Source organism: Carassius gibelio, chromosome A11 (genome assembly GCF_023724105.1).
Source record: "Carassius gibelio isolate Cgi1373 ecotype wild population from Czech Republic chromosome A11, carGib1.2-hapl.c, whole genome shotgun sequence".
NCBI classification, from domain to species: domain Eukaryota; kingdom Metazoa; phylum Chordata; class Actinopteri; order Cypriniformes; family Cyprinidae; genus Carassius; species Carassius gibelio.
Window position 1 is genome coordinate 10,081,648 of NC_068381.1, and position 27,453 is coordinate 10,109,100.

At 37.1% G+C, this 27,453-nt stretch overlaps 2 protein-coding genes and 1 long non-coding RNA gene across 4 annotated transcripts; 2 read left to right on the forward strand and 1 right to left on the reverse strand.

Moving 5' to 3' along the window:
- Window positions 1-68: 68 nt before the first annotated feature.
- Window positions 69-3,141, reverse strand: LOC128022279 (dynein light chain roadblock-type 1). The gene is made up of 4 exons (XM_052609649.1): window positions 3,003-3,141; window positions 2,606-2,681; window positions 2,309-2,476; window positions 69-382 (listed from the first exon to the last, which is right to left on the reverse strand). Exons 1-4 carry the CDS (start codon window positions 3,003-3,005, stop codon window positions 339-341), a joined length of 291 nt encoding a protein of 96 aa, XP_052465609.1. The 5' UTR covers window positions 3,006-3,141; the 3' UTR covers window positions 69-338.
- A 3,844-nt stretch (window positions 3,142-6,985) lies between these two features.
- Window positions 6,986-9,545, forward strand: LOC128022280 (uncharacterized). Of its 2 annotated transcripts, XR_008185894.1 has the most exons (4): window positions 6,986-7,605; window positions 7,702-7,785; window positions 8,215-8,816; window positions 9,224-9,545. It is a non-coding gene; the product is annotated as an uncharacterized LOC128022280 (long non-coding RNA). The 2 variants fall into 2 exon arrangements; XR_008185893.1 differs by having other exon boundaries at window positions 6,986-7,785.
- A 625-nt stretch (window positions 9,546-10,170) lies between these two features.
- On the forward strand, window positions 10,171-27,388 carry LOC128022277 (CMP-N-acetylneuraminate-beta-galactosamide-alpha-2,3-sialyltransferase 2). The gene is made up of 7 exons (XM_052609647.1): window positions 10,171-10,311; window positions 20,518-21,278; window positions 23,679-23,866; window positions 24,295-24,474; window positions 24,581-24,626; window positions 24,713-24,832; window positions 24,913-27,388. Exons 2-7 carry the CDS (start codon window positions 20,934-20,936, stop codon window positions 25,078-25,080), a joined length of 1,047 nt encoding a protein of 348 aa, XP_052465607.1. The 5' UTR covers window positions 10,171-10,311; window positions 20,518-20,933; the 3' UTR covers window positions 25,081-27,388.
- The last annotated feature ends 65 nt before the right edge of the window (window positions 27,389-27,453 follow it).

Consider the following 27,453-nt stretch of genomic DNA (forward strand, 5'->3'; position numbering starts at 1 on the left):
TGGCAAACTCTATAACACTTTGGCTTTATCATTTAATTCTATATGAAAATATACAGGCAAACAATAAATGAAAGGAAATGCATTGTTGTTTTATTTGTCCTTTTAGCATACACAAACAAGTAGAGTGTGTCATAGTGTCATGTTGATGCTTAAAGATGATGAACAGCTGAAGTAGATGCAAAAGAGACAATATGAGAAAACAATAAATTACGAAATAAAGAGCATATTATTGGAATGATAAGCAACAGCAGTACAAACTGAATATTTGCAATAAGCAAGAACTTCACTTTCCTAGAACATGAATTGAAACACTTTCGGCAAATATGAAGAATCCACGGCTACTCTGTAGGATTTTGAATGACGATCAGGAAATAGTCCTTGTCTGTGGATAGAACAGAATAAAATACTTTACTAATTTCTGATCATAATCATCAGTATTTTCGGCTTTGTGTAGACAACCATCAAAATACAATTATAATGGCATATACAACTCACATCACAGCTGACATACACATGGTCTGCATGTCTACTGGCAGCTATTTGATTGAGAAAAATATTATGCAATATTAAAAACATATTCCTGATCTACAAAAAAAAAAAAAGAAAAAAAAAAGGAAATTAAGATCTATTAAATTCAAGGCAAAACATGGTTAGTCAAACACTATTCAAAGACCTGCAGATTAGTTTCAAAGGCCCACTGGCTCAAAGTTTTTTTTTTTTTCGGTAGAATTTTAAGTTAGATCGTTTTAACATTTTAAAGGAAAAGCTCACCCAAAAATTATACTTACCCTCAGGCCATTCAAGATCTAGATTAGTTTTTTTTCCTCATCCAAACTGATTCGCAGTAATTTAGCATTACATCAGTTGCTGACCAATAAATCCTCTGCAGTGAATGGGTGCCATCAGAATGAAAGTTCAAATGACAAGTTTTAAACGGAAAGGTCCATCAATTGATCTCTTGTAAAGTATGTATTTCTCTCAGAAAAGACAACTCTTTCACTGGAAAAATCAGTATTATAGATTACAAACTTGTGTTTTAGCCAGAAGCAGAAGTTTGAAGTCAGAAAATATCTCAAAAGAGGAATTTGTTAAACGCACAGCTTTTTGCTTGACTGTCGTGATGTTACTTGTACATTATGGTGATGTATCAGCTGTGTGGACTCTCATTCTGATGGCACCCATTCACTGCAGAGAACCAAGTGATGTAATTCTAAATTTGTCCAAATCTGTTTCGATGAAGATACAAACTCATCTAGCATGGCCTGAGCTATTCATTAATAATAATTATTATTATTGCAAAAAAATAAAATAATAATAATAATAATATAATAATATTTTATATATATATATATATATATGTGTGTGTGTGTGTGTGTGTGTGTGTGTGTGTGTGTGTGTGTGTGTGTGTGTTTTTTTTAAGGGTTCAATAGATGGAATTTTACATTTAGATTTTTTGCGTTTAGGTTTCTGCTAGCTCGGAAAATCTGAAAAGAAAACGCACAGCCAGTTTTTTATGAGCTGCCTGAGTCTAAAAAAACTGTCATCCAGCGAGCTGTTTCAATTTGCAGCCTGTTTCTATGTAGATAGCTAGCTATTTGAATAAGACTACCTTCAAGCCATAAAGAGTCAAACCAAAATTTATTCAGACACCTTAAACATTTCAAACATTATCACAGTTTATTTGCTAGGTTTGTAAACTGTTAATAAAATATTACAAGAACTCAAGTGTTATCTGACATTATCAAGATTAATGTGTTTTGGCACAGTGTAACTCTGAGCAAAACAAGGTCAAGTCAAAGTGTCTGAATAATTTTTGCTCTGAATAATCAATTTTACTGGTAGTCCACTGAACAAATAATTTTTGGGTATAATGTCACAGTTTACTTTATTTTGCTATCCTCACTTACATAAATGAACTACAGTATGCTGCACCCACTAGTAAAAAAAAAATCAAGAATTATATCTGGTGTCTGAATAATTTTTGGTTTGACTGGACAGAAGAAAGGAGTGGGATTAGTAGTAGCTCATTCTCATTTAAAGAGACGTGCACCGAAACGGGCCGCTGTGAACAGAGCTGTTTTTGACATGGTAAAAAGGGTGTTTATTACACAACCACTGAGAAATTTTAACCAAAGTATGTTGCAGACATTTCACGAAGACCGTAAAGAATCATACCAAGTTGTGGAAAATGGGCATCAGATGTCCCATTTAAAGCATTTTTAGCCAGTCCTCCGGCTCTGAAGTTTGTTTGAAATCCACTACACTAACCAAATTGAAATTAGCATTACTTAAGTGCACATCTCTTTACCTGGGGCAATCATAATCTCATTCTTCTTTGATCGGACTCTGAGAAAGGTGAGATCATTTTGAGGGTCGATGTCCCTCACCATTCCCCGAGCTTTCATGAGCAGCTGGTGGACATTACCAGCGTACTGAACTGTGCTTGAGTTGTCAAGAGTGCTTTTGATAGGGATGCCTATTAAAAGAGCACATATAAATATTACCGATAAAACAACAAAGTTTACTTTGTTTGATCAATTTCATGCTGCCACTGAAGCACATTACAAACTAAATCATCTGCAAGCATTTGTCATTTGCCAGATACCTTCTGCATTAACAATGATGATTCCTTGTACTCCTTTCTGACTCTGAATCCTTTTGATCGTCTCTTCCACCTCAGCCTGCAACATAAACATGATTAAAACGGCAAAGGTAACATGAAAAAAGCCGTATGTCAGTGCTAAGGATTTAATATCCTTAAAAAATAGCCGCTCTGTAAAATCCCTAAACCTGTCTGCATTAACAAAATAAACGTATTTTTGATTTTGTTCATTATATTTATGCGAGCAGTATCTGTTTACTAAGTGCCATCTCTTACATGACAACGCCCTGGAGTCAAAGTTAGCAACAAAAACCTTAACCGAGACAATAACGAGCTAATAAATATGTACTTGTAAATTACAAGCTCATATTAGTACGTTTAATAGCTAAACTGTACTTGCCATTGTGATGGTAAGTCGTATTTTTCTTTGCTTAGATTGATGCTGCAAGCTACGGAACGAAACGGAACTAGAAGTATGTCGTTTGAACGGTCGGTCACTCTTTACTGCCCTCTGCTGTGCTGGATGAAAGCAGGACACTGCAACAACTCTGATCTGGAGGTCTCCCGAGGTCTCTCATATATATATATATATATACATATATATATATATATATATATATATATATATATATATATATATATATATATATATATATACATATATATATACATATATACATATACATATACATATATACATATACATATACATATATACATATACATATACATATATACATATACATATATATATATACATATACATATATATATATATATATATATATATATATATATATATATATATATATATATATATATATATATATACATATATATATATATATACATATACATATACATATACATATACATATATACATATATATATATATATACATATATACATATACATATATATATATATATATATATATATATATATATATATATATATATATACATATATAAGAAAATTGTATTATTTATGCACTTAATGAGTTCGTTTTTTTTTTCTTAGGATGTTCTTCACTGTAGGAAGTAGGATATAGTACGTTAAGGTGTCTTTGATCACATGAAGTAGATGTGTATATTTTATACAAAAAGGGACTTTATATCAATACCAAATATGTGGTTTAACAATTAATAATAATAATAATAATAATAATAAATGTAACATGCTTTAACTGCTGATGGAACATGGAAGATTTACAGGTTTTAAGAACAAAAAACGTTGTTCACTTAATAACAGACACTATTGTAAGGGTGTTGATGGCGCAGTGGATAAGACACATGCCTTTGGTGTGAGAGACCCAGGTTCTGAATCCACTGTGTGACACCAATGTGTCCCTGAGTGAGACACTGAAACCCCTAGTTGCTCCAGAGGCGTGCAACCTCTGACATATATGCAATTGTAAGTTGCTTTGGATAAAAGCGTCAGATAAATGTAATGTAAGAATACTGAACTGGATGATGACATCAGTGAACTGACTTTAGCTGGAAAAATGACTCTGTTATTGTCTTCTTGCATTATTGAAAAACTATTTCCCTGTTTAACACTGTAAAGCTGCTTTGACACAATCAGTATTGTATAAATCACTTGACTCAAAAACATAAACTTGGTTCAAAAATATGTTTACACACCTTACTAAGGTTGCTTATATCCTGAACACTGTAAATATGGTTCAGGTACAGCCTGGCGTGGGAGACATGAGCAGACATATTGTGGGTTTATGAGCTCATTTACTTCCTTTCCAAGCTTCGCCTCAGGTTTTCCACTTAGTGACTGCCGTTCGTTCAGATTTACTCTTAGTCTACACATGGAAACTTTGACTCGTTCCATATGTGCAGCGACATGCATGATGGAGGGATTCATAGTGCCTCACATTTTTGGAGGAAGTTTATGAATTTTTTTCTCAGAAATAAGGGTACAGAGCTGTCAATGGGGCGGTACCTTTTTAAAAGTTACACTTTTGTACCTATCAGGTTCTCATACATATACTTGAAGTACTAATATGTACCTTTAAGGTACCAAAATAATCCCTTTAGGTACAAATATGTACCATTTGAAAAGGTACTGCCCCAGTGATACCTGTATTTCTGAGTGTCACAAATCAAAAAAGCAATATTTTCTGCTGTTATTTTACAACATTACATTTTCTCTGTATTAATACTGTATATTTGAATTACCAAGCAATTTTTACAGTTTGTGAACATTTTTTCCTCTATTTTCTTTTTTCCCTGTGCTCTAGTGTGTGATAAAAACATCAAAACAGGACGTTTACTCACACATTTACAGTTATAATTAAAAAAAAAATTGCATGTTAACATTTGGGTACAGTATGTTTACAGTATTTTTCATCAACTGTAAGATACAAGCATGTAATTTCCTCTTTGACACAGCTGTACATGCTAATTATAGTCTTAGTTATAAGAGCCCTTGTAGACATGCATGCCCTGAAGTACACAAAGCATCCATATCCAAATGTAAACCCATATGAAATGTGTGAAAGCTGAGATGGAACTATCATGCCTTCTGTTAGTGCAGCTAGTTCATGTGAGGTTTTAAATGTTATTTCAATGCCCAGAGCCAAGGCATTCACTTTTTCATTAGTCAAGAATTTTACATAAAACAGAGACTCATTAGTAATGCTTTCATGCTGTTAAATGCAGTTATCTGGGAACAGAGCCATGTTCCCCCAGGAGAAAAACACCTTTTAAAACTGGGCTTTGTGTACTGTTTTACTTACTCCTGCACATTCTATGTCAAGCACCTCCTGGTCCTCTTCACCATCTCCTTGTCATGTAATAAATACTTTTACTTCACATTCAGAGAAACTGATTTCTCAGATTCCCTCTGAAGTGATATGAAAAGATCCTTGTGTTGATACCAGTTTTGTTCAGAAACACATAGCCTCACATTTTAACAAACGAAGACCAAACTTCAAATCTTATGACAAAGCAATAATAGGTTGCTAGCACATTATTTTAAGAGAAAGGGTCCCATCCCAACATGCAAATTTTCAAACTGTCTTAGTCAAAATGACGGGCAGGAAATATGACCCAGTCAGTGTAACACAAGTTATAGTTCATTTCAAAACCTTTTGAAAACAAAACACTTTTTCCTCTTTTTTTTTCTGTTCTTGGCTGATAAAAAAAAAATAATAATAATTGTTTGTTATACTAATTTGCTTCTTTACAATTTTGATTTCTTTTTAAGTCTCAGATAATTAACTCAAAAATACATTTTAATTTTTAAAATCCTTTTCTTCGAAATCTATGGAGACTTCAGCTGTTAATGGTTTGAACAGCTGCTTGTTTTATCACATGGCCATGTCTTGCTTTCTCAGGCCTATGTGGACATCTCAGATTAGATTATCATATTGTCCTTCAATGGCAGGCTCTTTTCCAAATACATTTAGCTATACCTGGAAATTATAAACTGTGCTTAAAAAAAAAACAGCAGCAAAAACCCATACATCACCAACACTGTGTGTGTCTATCTGTTTGTTTTTGTTTGTTATGTTCAATTATGAAACGCTGTCTATGTAAAACTATTGCAACTATTAAATGAATGTTCTATGGTATTGGACATACCTTGTTTAACACTCTGTCATGGTCTTCAGTAATCATATTACTTACAAAAGTACATGTCATCTTTCTCTTTCTTTACATTAATTCATAGATATTATTTTATATAACGCAACCTTAAAAGAGTAGTTCACTTTCAGAATGAAAATTCATCATTTACTCACCCTCCATTTTTTTCCAATCCTGTATGAGTTTCTTTCTTCTGTTGAACACAAAAGAAGATATTTTGGAAAATGTTAGTATTCAAACAGTTAATGGGCACCACTGACTTCTATTGTTTGTTTTTTTCCTACTGTCTATGGAAGTCAGTGGTGCCCCTCAACTGTTAGAACTGTTAGTGAACTACTCCTTTAATTTATGTAGATATCATATACATGGTCATATATGGTCACTTTCTTTATGAAGTGTAAAAAAGGCTTTTATGGCTTAGAAAACCAATGAATGTGTCAGCAACAGAAATGTCCTTGAACAATATCAGAATGACAGCTGAAAATCAGTAATATTGCGACAGAAATGCTCAGTTTGTTTGCCAAATGTCCAAATTTCAGTCAGTGTGCTGAGTGTTTCCATCGACTTTTTGCCCCAAGTTGGACTAAAGTCAGTTAAACAACTAGATATGGTGTTCTATCTCTTTATAGTTCCAACTCTATACAACAACATCTTAACGTGCTCACATATTTGCATGGACATGAACACACCAGCTCCACAAACACACATACACACTCTTCAAAATTTGGTGCATTTCTGCAAAAATGGTTGTAGTAAATGACCGGTTTATCTGATGGGCACAAAAATGGTTGCTTTTACTCTTATCTTGGATCTGTCCTGTAGTGTAGACTTCTGCAAACTGCATTTTCGTATGCTGTCTCTGCACTTGAGAAAATGGATACATTTTTTTCTTATTACTATATAAAATATTTACATCTTTCCATTTGCCCTCATTAGGTAAGACATTTGCCTTCTCGCTCTTATCTTTTATTTTACATTTTTGTGATACAAGCAAAGGCTATTTGTCTACATCAGGGTTTTATGTTCAAACTGAAAAAGTTCATCATGTCCTCCTGTATAAATAACCTTGGGAGACAGTACTGATAATACGGATACAAAGGTCTAGTTTTCTTTCCAGTTGTATGGAAGCTGCACTGCTTTATCACGTCAATTAATGTCAAGCTAATTCATTTTGAGTAAACACTGCACTCTGAACAGCCTCAGTGACCTGTCAGGGAACTGCTGCATTGACTAAGCAATGGACAGCTATCAGAGAACCACACAAACCAGACACAGGACGGATGCCAAATGTGCAGATAAGCACTATTAGATTTTTATGTTTCTCTCATATTTGAATTACATCTCAACATTTCCCGTAACTCCCTTTGCACACATCACAATGTGCAGCAATCCATACAGGCAATGTAGGCCATTTCTTGAGCAGAACAATGGAACTAAATATAAGGCCTTACACATTGTTTAGACATGATTTAGCTACTGTTTTGTATATCTAAAAATAGCTGGACGCAAATGAGACCGGAAGCTAGACCCATGGAATTTACAAATCACGGCACCCATTTTGACGTCAAGAAAAAGGTGGATAGGTATGTTAACACTTTACAATAATGTCTCATTTGTTAACATTAATTAATGTGCAAACTAACAATGACTAATTTAAGTATTAGTTAATAAAAGTATAACTGTTTGTTCATTTTAGTAAATAGTGCATTCATGTTAACAGATACAACTTTTGATTTGTATAATGTGTAAGGAAATGCTGAGATTAACATTAAATAAGATTATTAAATGCTTTAGAAGTATTGTTCATTCTTAGTCCATGTTAACTAATGAAACCTTATTGTAAAGCACCATATTTGAGCTTGTTACTATTGTCAGTCACATGACGGACATTCATGGGTAATTAAGACTTAAGTGCACAGATGCATGAAATACACACAGCTGTGTCAATTGGTGTAGAAAACAATATTAACTTTAGCATTAACCATATATTTTTTTTTCTTTTTACATTGAAGGAGGATCCCCACCTACAAAAAGTCTCCTACCGTCATGGCCCACCAGTGTCCTGACATTTTATCCTACCCGTCAGATTTTCCTACCAGGGTTAACTGCGCATGCGCACATCAAAATCCTTTTTCTCACAAATCTCCACCACAAATCAACCTAAATCTGCATGTGACTCATCACTCTAAATTAACAGTGAAGCTGTGGCTTTAATTTTAACAACTCCACTGTGAGAAAGATAATGTATCTCTTGAGCGATTAAGTTATTTATAGTTTATAAAAATATGCAGGGCAGTGCTAAAAAGCTCTGATTTCATGCAAAGCGTGATCTGTGTGATTGAATTTTCTCATTTTAATAAATGTATATTGTAATGTACTCATATTAATATATATATTAAAAAAATAATTGCATCATTGATGGTAGGTTATCATTGCACAAATGAATGCACTCTCTAATATAAAAAAATAAAATGAAAAGAAGAGTTCTAAACTAATGCACTGTCTTCTGTCAGACTGGGACAGTGACATGTCATCTGTCTAGCTGTAGTTGCATCTCCTGCTCCAGGGAAGAAGAAAACTAGATGCTGGTGACAGACTTGTGCATTTCCGTAAGGTAAATCTAACAATACTGTTGCAAAGTCATTGTGAAGGTTTAAATGCAGTGGTTTTCAATCATGTGGTCCTTGGGATTCACCCCCAGCACATTTTTCTAGACACTGGCTTAATGTGTCTAAATGTTCCTTTTGGACTCTCTAACGGATTGCATGTCTTCACTTGCATTATATTGACTGATTAAATTTGGTGGGGGGTGATAAGGAAATTAATTTAATGAAGTACTACTTTCACTGTAATACACAAAGCATTATATCAACTGTTTCCTTTTTGGCACATATTGGGTTAAGGTGTGTTATAGGTGTGTTTTATTAGGCATTTATCATTTCATATTGTAATTAGTGTTTGTTTTGTTGTTGTTTCTGTTTCTGGTTTTATTTAATCTAATTACTTTGTGCTTTTTTTCAGTCCTACACCAGTATTGAAGGCCATCTCAGCGGAGGGAGGGCCACCAGTCATTCCTACTGGGATCAGGAAGGATTGAGGGCAGGATCGACCACTTGCGTGGTCGTGGACAAGCTCCTCATCCCTTGCATTAGAACCAGCTCCTTGAGTGACTTTGACACTTTTAAAGTTCTGTACTACAAGAAAACCATGGTGTCAAAAGCCAACAGTTTGAAGTTTTCTACAGTACTTTTGCAGTGTTTATATGGGTCAAATGATGGTGATTTCTTCTTTTGTGTTGGTGTAATTGTTACATCTGTGTTGTTAAAATAAAATTTCAAACTGATACAGTGTTGAATATTTTTTCTTTTCTATTCACACAGTTATTTTCTTTACAGATTACTCTAAATTTCCTTAATCAGGGTTTGTATGAACACTATATTAGTGTGGAAATAAGTTAAGATATTGGCACACCTAGTGTTGTTTCAACAATAACTTGAGGTAAATAAGGGGGAGGGAAAACACTAATTGTGTTAACAGTGAACACTTACAGCGTTTTTAATCTATGCAAGAGTAAAAAAAAGTGTTTATTGTTAGTGTCTATTTAGCGCGGTCTGAAAAAGTGTTAGTTTTCTCACTATGATTGCTACTTTACCACTTCCAAATGAGCTGTGTGTCAATGCATATTTTAACGTTTCTTAAAATTATAAAAACTTTGACATTACAAAACTGGTATAATAATATTGTTTTTTGGGGGGGGGGGGGCAGTTAGGAAATGTCTGGTTTAGCCTACTTTCCTCTTGGAGATTCTCCATGTAATGTTTTTTATACTGTACAAAAACCGTACATGCTATTGCACTATACCAACCATACCCTTAAACTTACCCCTCACAGATTTTTTTTTCCTGTGGTAAAACCATGGTTTATATTCGCAAGTCAAAAAAACATGTACACACACACATACACGCGCGCGCGCGCGCACACACACACACAGAGTAAAAGAGACAGAGAGCGAGAGAGAGAAAGAGACCCAGGACGTAGACATTATTTATCTTCAGTGCCATACGGAGTTCTGCGTGTTTAGTCACCACACTCGAGCTAAGAACAAGTTGGTAAGTAGCCTGGACTTACTCCGCTTTCTAATCGACTGGATGTGATCTTACACTAGCCTAAACCAGTTTGAACTTAAACAAACCGAACTGAATGTATCTTTACGAGAGAGATTCGATGAGAGCAAGCGGTCTCAAATGAGTTAACGGAGTTGAGACGAGCTGTCTCCTCAAAGTTATGTTCTTTCTTTTGCTCTTCGTTTTTTTTTAAACACACTTTTAGCTAATGCAATGCTAACCAGTCCCATTGTACTATTATACAACAGGTTTTTGTTTTAAGATTTATTTCGAGTTGAACATGAGGACACATTTTTTCAACTAAAAGTTTTAACTTGAGCTGAACTACAAAGGGGAAACAGTTTGAACGGTTTGAGTCTTTGATAAATTGTGTTTGATAACTTTTCCACTTGGATGTAAATCATGGCTGTTTCAAAACTGTATGAGATTCCAATTTGGCTTATTGTAATCGGCGTTCATGTGTTCGACCACTTACGCCCAAAAATGATGTCTAGGTAGGTAGTAGCTGACACGCATCCCATGAGTGACTAATGCACTCTAGTGTTTAATAGCTTTTTTCAGTTAAGGTTGTGCTTCTTAATACAAGACCCTTTAAAGTTGCCACGAAACATTTGGATAATTCTTCCCAAATATACACAAAACTGGTTGAAATGAAGATAATAAATAAATAAAGAGTTTACTAGACTAGAGATCGATCAAGGTTTGTATCAAAGTTACGTTTTGCGTTTTTTGCAGTTGTCAAAAACGTGCCATATAGTAGCATCGACTCCCCCAAACATGATTACTGAAGAATGATAATAACAAACACAATGGAACCAGGTAAACCTGTGCAGTCTTACAACTTTCTTGGCAGCTTAATTGCAGGAGTAATTTGTCCTTTGTTTCTGTTTTTCATATAAATTTAGACTAGCACAGTAGTGTAAAACATATTATACTGTACAAAACTGGTAAGCAATGGATCTTTACTGTAAAAATACAGTGATCTAGCATTTTGTTTATTGAATCATATACAGATCGTAAATTATGTATCATCCAATGGGGTCTCATGGATGCTTCAATCTGATTGGCTTATGCGTGTTATAAGGTGTACAATTATTTTCATGTAAATGCACTAGTAAAGTAGATCCAGCCAGGTCTTGACCGCATTGCATGTCTGTGTCACTTCCTCAAATGATTTTAGTTATTTCAGTTAGGTCCTCACAGCAGCAAAATAACCTAAACCCACAACAACACTGACCAAGAAAATACATATAGTAAACAATGGGATAAAAACAACAAATTATATCTTTTTTTTTTTTTTGCCACAAATTTACATTCTATTATGTACGGAAAACACATGGCTATTTCTCCTACTCTCTCCTTTACAAATGCACATACACAGTACGGACACACTTGCATATGCAGAAACACACACGCACACACACACACACACACATGTATTGTGAGTGCTATTCAGCCTATTTTATTATTAAAATAGTTTAGCAAAAGCTACATGACATTTCTCAATAGCAAACTAATAATGGTAATGAAGCGGAAAAAATCATCGCTCTAGAAGCGGAACAGGGCTGCAACATTTGAGTTAATTTTGGAGTGAGAAATTTCAAGGTCCTGGTTGGGGTTTGGTGGAAGAAAAAAAGTAATTTTGTCTGATGTCTGGACACACCTAGTAGTTTAGGTCATGATGATTTGAAGTTAGTTTTTATTATGAAATTGTGTTAAATTGTGTTGAAATTGTGTTAAAAAAAATTAAATAAAAAAATAAAACTGTTGCAGTGCAAAAGTAATAACTTTTCTTTGGTTGATTTGTCATTTCTTTATTAATTTCTGAAATTGAATCCAGCATTTATTTGAGGGATTCAGGATATTTCTACCGAGGTGGGGCCTGAGTTACGTTGCTGTTCAGGGGGCCCAGAAACCATGCTTCATGTACAGGATATGTGGCCATTGCTAAAGTTAGCAGCACAAAAGTCTAATCTTTTATTCAAATTCTGAATTAAAAAAAAAAAAAAACACACACACATGGTTATTAAAGTTAAACCATAGTAAACACAAATTAACCATAATTTTGCTACACTAACCATAGTTTCACCATGGTATTTGTAGTAAAACTGTGACTATACAAATGGTTATCAAAATGCCAAAAAAAAAATGAGTACTACAATTTTTACTATAATAAAACTATGTTTAATTTTTGTAAGGGTGTGGCCTAGAAAGCGAGCAAAACGCACTTCCGTGTAATCATTAAAAAGCTGTCACTCTCATCAGCTCATCACAAACTCACAATTTTGTGTTATAGTCAATGAAGCTCTCTATTCTGCACAATGAAACTCTTATTTGCATGATGTCTACTTTTTGTTTTGATGTTTAGAGGTAAGCGAATTCTGCAAGTAGGTATAACTGCAGACTGGACATCTCCAAAATGGGGCAAGGTCTCTTGCGCAAAGACTTTCACCATTCCCTCTGGTTTCAGCCAGCTGTTATTGACTTACATTTCAAAATAAAGCTTTATGAATTAAAGGTGGTTTCTAGTTGATCTGAAATAAAATCTGAAATCTGGTTTCTCGCTGGCGCCGATACAGGATGGCTGCCTCCGTGACGAGCTCCGCATATGTTTTTGTGTTTTTGTTAGTTTGTCCTGTCTTTAGTTATATTCCTGCCATCAGTTTCACCAGGGAAGAACTGCTGAACATTCGGCAGAACGCACCACAAGATGTTTTTCCGGATTTCAATTATTCAGATGTTTTAGTGAACGTTGTTATCGGAGGAGCGGCGGCGCTGATCAAGCGCTTCAGGACGCGCAGACGGGGGAAGCGAGCGGGAGCGCTCGTCAGACTCAGGAAGCGCGGATTTCGAACGCCGTTGCCTAGCATCCATCTGGCAAATCTCCGCTCTCTACCCAACAAAACGGACGAACTCCTTCTGCTCTCTCGGACAAATAAGGATTTCACACACTCTGCTGCTCTGTGTTTCACGGAAACCTGGCTGAATGACACCATACCGGACAGCGCGCTCCATCTGCCGGGATTTCAGCTGTTTAGAGCGGATCGCGAATCAGAATCCACGGGGAAATCGCGCGGCGGCGGGACATGCTTTTACATCAATGAACGGTGGTGTACAGATGTAACTGTGTTAAAGAAGACGTGCTGCTCAAATCTCGAAACACTCTTCATTAACTGCAAGCCGTTCTATTCGCCGCGGGAGTTTCACTCGTTCATTCTGGTCAGTGTTTACATCCATCCGCAAGCGCATGTGAGCTCAGCTTTACAGAAACTCGCTGATCAGATCACAGAGACAGAACAACAACACCCGGACTCTGTTTTAATCATTCTCGGGGACTTTAATAAAGCCAATCTGTCCCGTGAACTGCCAAAATACAGACAGCATGTTACATGTCCCACAAGAGACAGTAATATATTGGATCACTGCTACACCACAATAAAGGATGCATTTCATTCTGTTCCACGAGCAGCTTTGGGACGTTCTGATCACCTTCTGGTTCATCTTATACCGTCCTACAGGCAGAAACTAAAATCAGCTAAACCTGTATCAAGGACTGTAAAAAGATGGACTAATGAAGCAGAGCAGGATTTACAATCTTGTTTTGACCTCACTGATTGGAGTGTTTTTGAAGCTGCTGCCACCGATCTGGATGAACTCACAGAGACCGTAACATCATATATCAGTTTCTGTGAGGATATGTGTATTCCTACAAAGACTCAACTAATTTACAATAATGACAAACCGTGGTTCACTGCAAAACTCAGACAGCTCCGTCAGGCCAAAGAAGATGCTTACGTGAAGGGGGACAATGTCTTGTATAAACAGGCTAAATACACATTGGAAAAGGAGATCAAAGTGGCAAAGAGGAATTATTCTGAAAATATAAGGACTCAGTTCACTTCCAACGACTCCGCATCAGTGTGGAAAAGTCTAAAGAACATCACCAACTACAAGACACCACCCCCCAGCACCGTAGAGAATCAACGACTGGCAGACGATCTGAACGAGTTTTACTGCAGGTTTGAAAGAACACCCATCACCTGCCCTGAACGCCTCCCCACACAACCATTCACACCCTTCACAACTCCTGCAACCAGCCCTGAATGCCTCTCCAAACTACCGTTCACACCATTAACAGCTCCTGCAACCCATCCTGAACACCTCTCCAATCAAGCACTCTCACCATTCTCACCTCCTGCATCCCCCCTCTCCCCCACACCTGCAATTCAGATCAGCGAGGATGCGGTGCGCCAGGTCTTCCGGAAGCAAAAAAGGAAAAAAGCACCAGGCCCAGATTGTGTTACACCAGCCTGTCTGAAATCCTGTGCTGACCAGCTGGCCCCCATCTTCACACAGATCTTCAACAGATCGCTGGAGCTGTGCGAAGTCCCATCATGCCTCAAACGTTCCACCATCATCCCCATCCCTAAGAAACCCAAAATTACAGGACTAAATGACTACAGGCCTGTGGCTCTAACGTCTGTAGTCATGAAGTCATTTGAAAAACTGGTGCTGGCCCACCTGAAGGACATCACTGGACCCTTGCTGGATCCTCTTCAGTTTGCCTACAGAGCAAACAGGTCTGTGGACGATGCAGTAAACATTGGACTGCATTATGTTCTGCAACACCTAGACAGACCGGGGACTTATGTGAGGATCCTGTTTGTGGACTTCAGCTCGGCATTCAACACGATCATCCCAAACCTCCTCCTGCCCAAACTAAATCAGCTCTCCGTGCCCACCTCCATCTGTCAGTGGATCAACAGCTTCCTGACAGACAGGCAGCAGCTAGTGAGATTGGGAAAATACACATCCAGCACCCGTACAATCAGCACCGGAGCTCCCCAGGGCTGCGTTCTCTCCCCACTGCTCTTCTCCCTGTACACTAATGATTGCACATCTAAGGACCCCTCTGTCAAGCTCCTGAAGTTTGCAGATGACACCACACTCATCGGCCTCATTCAGGACGGTGACGAGTCTGCTTACAGACAGGAGGTAAAAGAGCTGGCTGTCTGGTGCAGTCTCAACAACCTGGAGCTTAACACGCTCAAAACAGTGGAGATGATCGTGGACTTCAGGAGAAACCCCCCTGCACTCCCCCCACTCACCATCATGAACAGCACTGTGACTGCAGTGGAGTCATTCAGGTTCCTGGGAACCACCATCTCTCAGGACCTGAAGTGGGACATTCACATTGACTCCATTGTGAAAAAGGCCCAGCAGAGGTTGTACTTTCTCCGCCAGCTGAGGAAGTTTAACCTGCCACAGGAGCTGCTGAAACAGTTCTACTCCACCATCATTGAATCCATCCTCTGCACTTCAGTAACTGTCTGGTTCAGCTCAGCTTCTAAATCGGACCTCAGAAGACTACAGAGAGTAGTCCGGACTGCTGAGCGAATCATCGGTTCAACCCTCCCTTCTATTCAAGAACTGTACTTATCCAGAGTGAGAAAAAGGGCTGTCAAAATCACTCTGGACCCCTCACATCCAGCACACTCCCTCTTTGAACTGTTGCCATCTGGTCGACGCTACAGAGCACTGAGCACTAGAACGACCAGACACAGGACCAGTTTCTTCCCTCAGGCAATCCATCTTCTGAACAGCTGATAATAATGGCGAACACACTACACTTTATATTTATATGCACAAACACTTTATTTATCTAACACACATACTTAGTATACACTTAATTTTGCACACAATATATATGTACATACATAACTTCACTTTGTAATATACCTGCCTACAATTGTCATTTGTATATTGTCATTCACTGTCTACATATTTGTATTTTTATTCTTTTATTATGTGTTTTATGTTCTGTCGCTGTCATTCTGTTGTACTGCGGAGCTTCTGTCACGAAAACAAATTCCTCGTATGTGTAAACATACCTGGCAATAAAGCTGATTCTGATTCTGAATAAAATATGCTATATGAATAAATATTCTCAATGAAAGCAGAGCCCAAAGCTCGTGGCCAGTGTTGTCCGGATTAGAGTTTTAACCTCTGCTTGTTATAAACGGAAATTACCCATGAGCTCTCCTGCAAGCTGCCCAGCACGGTGCAGGGGAAAGTTGTTTTAAAAAATGGGGGTGTCCCAGACTCAAGATTCATAGGATAGGAAGGGGTAGTGGTGCTGGGTGCAAATAAAAATGTCCCATTGTTTGGTGAGGTCCATTTGGGAGTTACAGAATGGCCCGGCTCAGCAATCTCATGTCGCATAATCGTATTAACTGTTTATCTCCTGAACTGCAACATTCTATATCACGCTATTTAGTGCCAATCCTGCCGTGCAGTCAATTTCACTGGTTAATGTTAGGGTCAGGTGTGGGGTAGGTTTAGGGGTTAGCATTTTTTGTGAAATAGTGTAAATCAACACTGTGATTATTATTTTACAGTAAAACATTAGTGTATAAAAGTATTGCAAGAATGCTTTATCAATTAAAATATACTTTTTGCTGTATACAGTAGGGTAACTTACAGTTCACGGGACAACAGGTTTTCGCAAAAACAGTCACCATTGATTAGCTACTACTAAATATATTGCACAAACGTAATTTTCTGTAAAGTTGCTTTGCAACTAATTGTATTGTGAAAATGTACACATTTTACAGTGTAGCTATTTCTGTTTCTTAAGCTCAGTTTTTTAGAGTTAACACGTATGTTGACTAAGGGAAAAGGAAATGAGAGGCACCGTTGTTTTGCATTATGAAAGGTATTCTGTCAGTCGAGAGGCTGATAAGTGTGCTGTGCTTGGAATAATGGAGTGGGGGATGGTGGGCTTTTTTTTCCTTTTCTTTTTTTGTCCCTTGTTGAGTGAACCACACAACATGCATCTTCACAACCGTGAAGACTGATTTTACCAGGAAATGTGAGGCCTCCTAACCCTTAGTAGTCCACTCCACTCCTCACTTGAATCTCTCTCTGCAGTGTTAACATGGCCTGACTCTTTAACTTGCCTTGAGGAAAACAAGCCTTTCACACCTCTGCAAGTTAAAAAGCTTTGGCTGGTGTTCAAGGCTTCTTAGCACCTCAGCAGTTTTGATTGCTGTTTCTTCATTTTTTTTTTTTTCTGCCGTCCATTGGTGTAGGAAATGGAAAAAAAATTGAAAAACACTCTTTATGTCTACATGACAATAATTAAATAACAAACAAACCATGGTGGAAAGTTTCCAAATTTTTGCAGAAAATGATACAGTTTGAATTACAAGCAACTTGTGATGGGATGAAGAAACTTAAAATCCATGTAAAGGCAATATTAAATGTTCTGAGTTCGTCACACCACAGAAAAATGTATTATTAACCAAACAAAAATCTGTGATCGAAATCTTGAAAAAATTGGCAGTATCTTCTGTTCTCAAACGTTGGGGGCGTGTACGCTCTTAGCTGTCAAAGATTCCAACTTTGGTTCAGTGTAAACTGTATAATATTATACTTTTATTGTGATCATTCAAGAATAACTGCGCACACATTTGTTATGAATGCTTGACTGAATACGTCTACTATCCACCTAACATATATTATAGCTGTATATTACTACCACATGTACTGTATGTTACTCTGAAACACTCACATCTGGCAGATAAGAGAATATTTCCTGACTGTAAGATTGAAACAAGTATTTTCTTTATAGCTGTTTTGAAACTAAATGTATTGTGAAAAGCACTATAAAATGGACTTGTTTACAAAAACACACTGTGTAAGTACAGTAAGCACACCTTAGCAGCCAACTCACAATAAAATGTTCCCTTCCTTAACCTGAGGTATTCACAGCCCCGTTAGTCCTGAAAGGTTATGTCATTTATCAACTAATGTTTGCTTGCAGTGTTGTTATCTTCCAAACCCAGTGTGAACCTCAAGTCTCGCACAGAAAGTTTAGACAGAACGTTTGTGAAAAGGGGTCTCTTTTAGTGAGTAAAGGGCACATTTCTATGAGCAATCAAATTTGAATAGTTTGGCAGGCATTGAGGAGCCTCTCAGTTTCAGTAATATGAGAGTCCCAATTGAAGTTGGTAATTAATTCAGATGAATAACTATACAAATAAAATCACACAGAAGGTTTTCATTGTAATGTTTTTATCTGTTCTTTGACCATGCAAAGCCAGATTATGCAGAAGGGTTGACGGTAACTTGGCCAGAGTATCAAAATATTGACATTTGCTCTATTTCGAATCATGAGAATCACTGTTATCTTTAGAAGAACGTCACTATTTGCAGGCTGCCCACGTCCCAGTGCAATCATTACTTTGGTCTAATACATGTAGAGCCACTTGTAGGGAAACTAATAAGTCTTTCTAGTGCATTGCAGCTGTTGTAATTCCTCCTGATTAATTTTCTGAATGGACCGCTTGTTTTCCAGCTTAAGGGAATGAGAACGTTCTGGATTCATTCGCTTACTTTAAGCTCCTTGCGTTCGTTTTGAGCATAGTTCACTTTGAGTAATGAATGGTGGGGGAGACTCGTCTGTACCGTCACTTTGCTGACTAGGAGGGTTTGGCGCGCTGGCCTGAGATGTAATTCTGTTTGGTCTGTAATGAGGCAGATGTCTGCCAGAGAGAGCTGGTTCTTCCGAATCAGCTGAATGTCAGCTGATCCCACATCCCCCACCCCATTACCAGTGTCTCCCTGCTCCACCGGACACAGCGCTCTAAAAGATGAGCGAAGTCTTCCTGTTTAGCATAACATTTGAGCTTGCTCTGCAGTCGCTTTGGCTGTGGTTTCTGGTGTAACCTTTTATTCTTTCTTTCAAAGTAAAGTGGCTGTTTCAAGGATGCTTGTTAAGGCTATTTAAGTACCATGGATCAAGTACAGCGCTCTAGACTGGGACTTGTGGGAGTAGTTGCATCTGACAGTCATCAATCTAAAGATGGATTTGCTGCATCTGTGCGATTGGTCCATCACAATCAGCGGCGCTCAATGTATGAAGTCTTTATTGTGGGTTTGGTGGGGAGTACGAGGAAGGTTCAGCCACATTTTTGTATCTTGTCTTGTACTTGTGTTTTTAAAGAATAAGTCAACAGACAGACTTTCTTTTTAGGTCAATTGGTCTTGAGTGTCGGTGAGAACAGGACTGTGAAGTAAAACTTCAAGGCATACTCCACCTCAAAATGAAAATGTTATCATTAATCACTTACCCCCATGTCGTTCCAAACCCGTAAAAGGTTTGCTCATCTTCCGAACACAATTTAAGATATTTTGGGATGAAAACTGAAAGGCTTGTGATTGTCCCATAGACTGCAGAGTAAGTTACACTGTCAAAGTCCAGAAAAGTATGAAAGACGTCGTCAGAATAGTTCATCTACTATCAGTGGTTCAACTATAACATTATGAATGTGAAATTCTGCGCGGCTGTCTCAGAAGAGCGTACGCTGCCTGCGTTCAGCTCATAGTCTCCAAAATGGCGCTACGGTGATGTGGAGAGAAACAGAGGAGAGGAATTGTTGAATAAAGTTGTTATTTTTGTTTTCTTGGTATACAAAAAGTATTCTTGATGCTTCATAGTGTTATGGATGAACCACTGATGGTAGATGAACCATTCTGACGACGTCTTTCATACTTTTCTGGACTTTGACAGTGTAACTAACTTACTTGCAGTCTATGGGACAGTAAAAAGCCTCTCGGTTTTCATCCAAAATATCTTAAATTGTGTTCTGAAGACGTACAAAGCTTTTACTGGTTTGGAATGACATGAGGGTGATTAATGAGTGATTAATTTTCATTTTGGGGTGGAGTATCCCTTTTTTATAAGTAAAAGTTAAATGATTCTTTTATTTAGCACTGCCTCAAATAACAAGTTTCTTGGGTTGACTAAAATAGGATGATTCACATAACAAAAGAAATTCTGTCATTTACTCACTCTCAAGTACATCATACCTAAACGACTTAATTTTCTTGTGCATGTGGAGCACAGAAGAAATAAATTGGAGGGGAAAATACTGTACAGTTACTGTTACTTTTACTATTTACTGTTACTGTACTGTGCAGTCCATGCTGTTTGTTATGAGAAATGTGGACTGTAGTTTTTATTGCTTCATATGAGGAAGTGACTTTAAGTTATTCACTGAAGTCTAGGTAAATTCAAGTAACAAAATATGATGTACGAGTGCATTATTTAGACCAGTTTTGACAGTTGTGGATCATGAAATCATGATAAAGTCTTTCTAAATGTTGATGTTCTTCTGTATTTTCCAGGAATAAGGAGCTTTGGCAGCAGTGGGTGCTGCTTTAATATAAATGCAGTTGTACAGACGGGAAGTGGAGCTCCATCGCCTCTGACTCATTTCCTTCACTGTATTGAAAACTGAGAAACAGCATGTTTGTCTCTTTTTAGCGTGTGCCACTGTAAAAGCCTTGTACTTTGGCTTATGCAAAATCATGAAGAAATGGACAGCTAGAACAAAGCCATGATGGACAATCCTGGATTGAAAATCCTGTCATTTTCCACCTCCGATGCCATTTTGTTTTGTAAAGCAACTTATAATAGACCATAAAACCCACAATCCATTTGGCAGGAACAAGCCAAGCCAGAAGTGAATTCCTGTTACTGCGGTGGTTCCTTTAAATCTTTCCTCTGGAAAATCCACCCCGAGGTTTAGTCTGCCTTAACCATGATGTTGAGAAGAAAACTGTACTTAGGTGCTCTGATAGGTGCTATTCTGTTTTTATTGATAGCTGCGCACACCATTCAGAAGGCCAGTGTTGTGCCCATCACAGCTTTACCCACAGCTTTACCCAGGGATGTCAGGATACCAATGGAGAACAAGACACCATTACAAACAGTTATCACAGATTCAAGACGAGTCGTTCCAGGTCGTTCCTGTAACTGTTCTCACAACTGTATAGCAGACAAAGGTGTGTCGGAGTGGTTTGACCAACGCTATGATCATAAACAGCAACCTTACCTCACCGGCAGGAATGATGACATAGATCCACTTTCTCTGAAGTGGTGGCTGGTAAGTGGCAGATTGTTGCATTTAGTTAGTCCAAGGCTGTCACATTTGAATTAAATTATTTGCATGATAAATTGAGTAATTCATCAAAGATTTCACAATTCATCACATATCTTAATGTTTGCTAATATATGGAGTATCGTTGGCTACTGCATTGTTGCTCACTGTTCTTAATGTGTCCTTTTAAAACAGAAGTAATGGCATCATTTATTCCATATGGTGATTTACATTCCATTGTAATGTGTGGATGAATAATTCACAATTAAAGCAATAAGTTACATTTAGAAAATTGATTGTCTGCATTTTGAATAACATGCTAGAAGTCTTAACCCCTGCTCCAGGGGACCCATGGTCTTGCAGAGTTTGGCCAAAAATGAATCAAACACACCTGAAGCACCTAATCAGGTTCTTCAGGACTGCTTGAAAAAACACCAGCAGGTTGGAGATAAACTTTGCAGGGCAGTGAGTCCTCAGGAGCAGGGTTGAAGACCTCTGCTCTAACCCATAATGAAGAAATTGCAGTGCTGTGGCCAGCTACTATTAGACCACATCCTGATTTCTGATGTGGCAACTGACCTATGTCTCGACTGACTTTGGAGTTGAGCAGTGATAGATCTGACTATAATACTGCATAACCCCTCATGAAAAATGATGCTCTTTGTTACTGAGCATTGAGTATTGTGCATTTTTCCTTACCACTATTTTTTTGAATAGTTGTTTAATTTTTTTTAATGGAACCGGAACCGTTAGTTAGAACCAGAACCGGAAGATTTCTAACGATTCCCAACCCTATTAATCGCTTTAAATTTAAATTTATTTAAAAAAATATTTATTTATAAATAATTGAAATGTATATAAATGTAAATATAAAAGTATTTAATTAATTGAAATTTATATATTTAAAATGTATTAATGCAGTGTATTTGACATTGTAGTGTCATTTACTGTATATACATATTGGACAAGTTTTTGACCTCCTTTTGACCAGTGAATATATAAAATATAATATGACAGACACTGAACTAAATGAATTTAAAAAATACGTATTTTTGTTATTAATCATGTAAATAATATTTATATTTATACAAAAAATATATAATAATATATCAGCTGATGATTAGATAAAAAAAAAAAACTATTCCAGTTTCTGTAATGAGTGGGACAGTTAATGTTGAATTTGTTTCTAGATTCATTTTCCAGTCTATAGACAGCCATTCGCCTCTCTAAGAGACAGAATAGCTCTTGGGAGTCTCAGGCATGCCTCTAAAGTAGTATCACCATCATAGCTGTAGATATCATTTCCCTTTCTGGCACATGGACACATGAGGGAAAGACAACAGCTGGTGTATTCATTCCAGACCGTCTCAAGTACACTTACTACCATCATGTCTGTTTGCCAAACATCATTAATGCAATGGTGGAGGATCCCCAGAGCTGCAGTCATTATCTGGTTTCCTTAAACAAAAAAAGAAATTCTCCCAGGGGAACGAGGGCAGAAATAGGCCTTTCGGCCCAGCCATGTGTTTCAGTAAGGTTTAATTTAGCCTAATTAAAGGCTTTCAGGCTTTTGCAGGCTATGAGAGCACACTCGGATAAGCCTGACATTGCTGTTCCTCCTTGAGTTTTCACATGGCACAGAAACATTGGGCAGTATTTTCTGGTAATGAAATCTCTAGGCGCCTCTCGATTTGATTCGATTTAGATTCAGAGGGCTGCGATGCAATGATAAAATGATTATCTACATATCTTGATGCATGTTTTTTTTTATACAGGATTTTTTTCTTACTTTGTGACTACTGGGTACTTTCAAAGCAAAATATTTGAAAAGATATCATGAATTTACTTAATAAAACAAATGGAAGAGATTTGATAAGTCAGCTGGAAGGTTGCATTTTAGGAGTGGGAATCTTTAGGCACCTCACATCTTTTTTTATTATTAATTAGTTTACCAACCCAGAATATCACATTTATATGTGCATTTTTATTCAATTAAATTATTAAATTACTTCTATAAGTAGGCTACTTTTGTCAAGCAAATTGCATGTTTCTCTTGCTTCAACCATGGAACTTTATGTACGTTTTTTTTTATACTTGTTTGATATTTTGTGTGTTCATGTTATTGGCAGCAAACCTTATACAAATGCCATAATGCATATGTGGAAAAAATGAGCTCAGAATCAGTTTAAAAAAATGTTGAAGATTCAGGATTGTTGAAGAGAGAATGGCGATGCATTGCAGAATCATAATGTTTCCTCCCACCCCTACCATTTTCTGCATGTACAATAAAATTGTAATAGTTGGGATAGCCAGAATATCTTCCCTTTTAATAGTTAAGGTGTAAAAATTATTATATTGAAAACTGGAGGTTAGCTTTGTGCGTTTTATTTACAATATTGTTTTTAGTCTTTGCAGTCATCTGATGGAATGATCAAGGACGTCACCCAGAAGATGTTTAAGATAATTCCCCCTCCACCTGAGGACAAAATGCCATGGCAGAGACCGTGCCGGACGTGTGCAGTTGTTGGAAACTCAGGGAATCTGCTGAGGTCCAAATACGGAGCCTTGATAGATTCCCACTCATTTGTTATTAGGTGTGTTTCATTCTCTTTGTATGTCTGGTCTAAACTTCTAATAACACAATTCCCCTCAAAATTAAAATTCAGCAATTACATCGCACAAAATAAATAAATCTATGCATAGATAGATAGATAAATGATATATTTTGATACATTTTTGAAATAGATTTTTTTTTCATACAAAATAAGTGTAAGTCAAAGTGACTTTCACTATATGGCCAAAACAACACTGAATTTTTTTATGTTTGTTTAAAAAACTTCTGTTTCACAAAAACACAAACAGAAAGTAATTAAAATGTTAATGCTGATTCATGATGACTTTAAAAGTATCCGAGAGTGAAACACGAACAAATTCATGAAAATGAATCAGCTTTTTTTTGGAGAAACATAGCAGAAAAGTTTTAGTTTTTTTACTAATGCATTTCGACTGAAACGTGCCACAGAATGAATAAGGCCGTGACTGTGGGTTTTGAAGAGGATGTTGGTAACCGAACCACCCACCACTTCATGTACCCAGAGAGTGCGATCGATCTGAGACCTGATGTCCATCTCGTCCTTCTTCCCTTCAAACTGAAAGACATGCAGTGGTTATCCAGCGCTCTTTCCACCGGAGAGATCAAAATGTATGTCAAATCTCTCTGAAAATTGTACAGCATAGATCTGAAGCAAAATCACTCTAAAATAGTTTCTCTTCACTCTTTGCTAAAACGGTTTATATATCTCAAACAGGACGTACATGAGAGTGAAAAATCGTGTGGAAGCTGACAAAGACAAGGTCAGTGTAAATCATACTAAAGCTTGAAAATTCACAAATGCATTATCTGTTAAGCCTAACTCATCCCTTCCATGTGTGCCGTCCAGGTGATAGTTGTAAATCCAGCCTTCTTTAAGTACACACATGATAAATGGACAGAGCGTCATGGAAGGTACCCATCCACCGGGATAGTAGCCATAATGTTTGCTCTACATCTCTGTGATGAGGTTTGTACTCTATTTACAGCCAAGATAATAATTTCTGCATCACCAGACTCATTTTCGGTTATGATGTTCAATCTCATCAGGTGTCAGTGTTTGGATATGGGGCAGACAAGCAAGGAAATTGGCACCACTATTGGGAGTACAACAGATATGCTGGTGCCTTTCGAAAGACGGGCGTCCATAACGCAGACTTCGAGACTGAGATCATTCAGAGGCTCAACAAAGAGGGCAAAATCAAACTGCACAGATGAGCCTGGCCTTTATTACATGTGGCCTTTATTGACTTGGTACAGCTCAAATCCATGCAGATGCAGGGCCAGGATGCACAGCAGCTGTATAAAAGCCAAAGAGACGCAGATCTGTGATTCGCCGTACCATTAATTGACCACTGTGAGCTGCACTGAACCAAACCCATAGACATCAAGCTGTAGTCTTAAGACCAAATGAACTCTTCCTGTTCTCTCACAGCATTTAACTTGCTACGTGCCTGAAGAAAAAGACGGATGTTGCCCCCCCCCCCCAACTTTGAAGAAGATGAACAGTAAGCAAAACAGCATGATCTGAGCCTCCTTGTGTACTTCCTTTTTATTGTAACTGTTCTGTCTATCCTCTCACAGTGTCTACACTGCAGGTTTGCAACATGACAAAACTAGTTTCATGCAAAATCAAAAAAGCTGTGTACACTGCAAGAAAGATGTTGATCCGCAGCGGGTACTCGCTTGCAGACAGTTTTCACTGTGTTAAAGCCTTAAAGTCAACACCAAGCTGTTCTTTTTTTAGTTCAAAATAATTTTATGAGAAAAGGGGTGGGGCTTGAATTTATCATTGGTAGTTGGTGTTAAAAACCAGATGAGACCATGTGGTACTTGGTTGGAGACCAAGACTTTTTATTTTTAAATATATTTTTAAAGTCATACAGTTTCGGAACGGAATGAGGGTGAGAAATGGACGACAGTAATTTATTTTTGGGTGAACTAAAGTACCCATGGTCCGTTTAAATTTCATGTTTACTTCAACCTGCAGTGCATTAAATCTTTTTAGATGAGAAGCTTGAAAATAGCAAATAACAATAGACATGTTTTTAAAAGTCATAAATTAGTTGAATAGTATTAAGACATTCACAAATGTTGTTTTAGATTTCACCTCGGACAATTATGGAGATGCTCTGACATTGTTCAAGTCACCACACATTTCGTGTGTTTATTTTGAAATGACTTTTCTCACCTCAAAGTTCTGTCCTAATTTAACCAAAACACTTGCTGGAAGATATATTTGTCACATAGAGTTGAGAAATCACATTGTAGATTTCAGAGAGTGTGTTGTTTGCTATGGTGAGCGTTGTTAATATCATTATAAACCTCTAGACCAAAGCCGTCCTTATAGTGTTCTCAGTGGTCTTAAAATGACTCTGTGAACTCGTTAAACAGCCTGTCTTGTGATTAACAGTTCTGGATAATGAACATGCTGTATTTCATATCATACATCTTTGGTCCATTATCATTCTTTTCCTGAATTACAATCGATCTCTGTTTTGTTTTTTTGTTTTTATATAGTTGAAAATACTAGTGGTAGATGATATGTCCCAAACCCCCCCCCATCGGTTCTAGTTTGCATTATTGTGAACTGAATTAAGGTCTGTGACCAGATTGAAACATGAGTTATAATTTCAATGTTTGTTGCCAGCTGTTATCAAGCTGCCATTTGTTCTGTGACTTTGTTCTCAAATGTATTTTGGCTTTGCATTCTTTGCTTCATGTCAATCAGTGGCTTTCACAGTTTACAGAGTTTGTATGAAGAGGAGATAATATGAACACTCAAATCAAGATATCATTATGGAAGAATTATAGTTTGGACAACATTTGGAAAGAAACCGATATTGAAGTGTGTTTTAAAAATCTATTCAGAAACAGAACCAAAGCATAAACAATACAAAAATGTATTAAATTCAAAAGTCACAGGACCGTATAAAAAAAATGGTATTGCCGCATAAATTAAAAATACAGAAAAACATACAAGCCTATTTTTGAATCAGTTACACAATACATAAATATCTCACAATGCCCTAGTATTTCATTCAGGTTCTGTCAAAAAACACAATTTAAACTTGTAATACATGACGGTTTATATTTATGGTCCTCTAATGCAAAAAGAGATCCAGCTCACCAGTTAAAATGGAGTATTTATTCCATCTCCCCGCTGGAAAGATGATTTCAGAGGAGTCCAAGATGTTGAGCGGTGATGTCAAGAAAAACTGTGGCCAAATGACTTTTTATGGTTTTGTTTACAAGTCATATTTAACATGTTTCCACACATTTAATATTCCCTGGGTGTGACATGATTTAAAAAAAATGTCTTCTGCCACAAGTAGTTCTCACTCGAAGCACTTTAAGAGGTTAGCTCATATTCAAAGCCCATCTAGCTGAATGGGATGGCTTGATCTCATTGTACTGGCCAAATTGTGTGGCGCGTGCACATCTTTGTAAGCTTCTAAGTTCATGATGTTTTGTGTGAACCTGTGATTAATCTGTGGTCTGTTTTCAATTAAACCACTTAACCATTTATTCAGTGATCATTTCGTCTAAATCCCCTTTTCTCAAACATGTCCATGTCTTTTGTTTGTTTAT

What these genes read in the sequence shown, in the direction of transcription:
- LOC128022279 (XM_052609649.1), bottom strand. An exon ending in CATCATTGTTAATGCAGAAG is followed by an intron (nt 2,477 to 2,605) that starts GTATCTGGCAAA and finishes CTCTTTTAATAG; the next exon opens with GCATCCCTATCAAAAGCACT. An exon ending in TGAGATTATGATTGCCCCAG is followed by an intron (nt 383 to 2,308) that starts GTAAAGAGATGT and finishes TTCTATCCACAG; the next exon opens with ACAAGGACTATTTCCTGATC.
- LOC128022277 (XM_052609647.1), top strand. Translation starts at nt 20,934, where the DNA reads ATGATGTTGAGAAGAAAACTGTACTTAGGTGCTCTGATAGGTGCTATT. An exon ending in TCCACCGGAGAGATCAAAAT is followed by an intron (nt 24,475 to 24,580) that starts GTATGTCAAATC and finishes TATCTCAAACAG; the next exon opens with GACGTACATGAGAGTGAAAA. An exon ending in CTCTACATCTCTGTGATGAG is followed by an intron (nt 24,833 to 24,912) that starts GTTTGTACTCTA and finishes CAATCTCATCAG; the next exon opens with GTGTCAGTGTTTGGATATGG.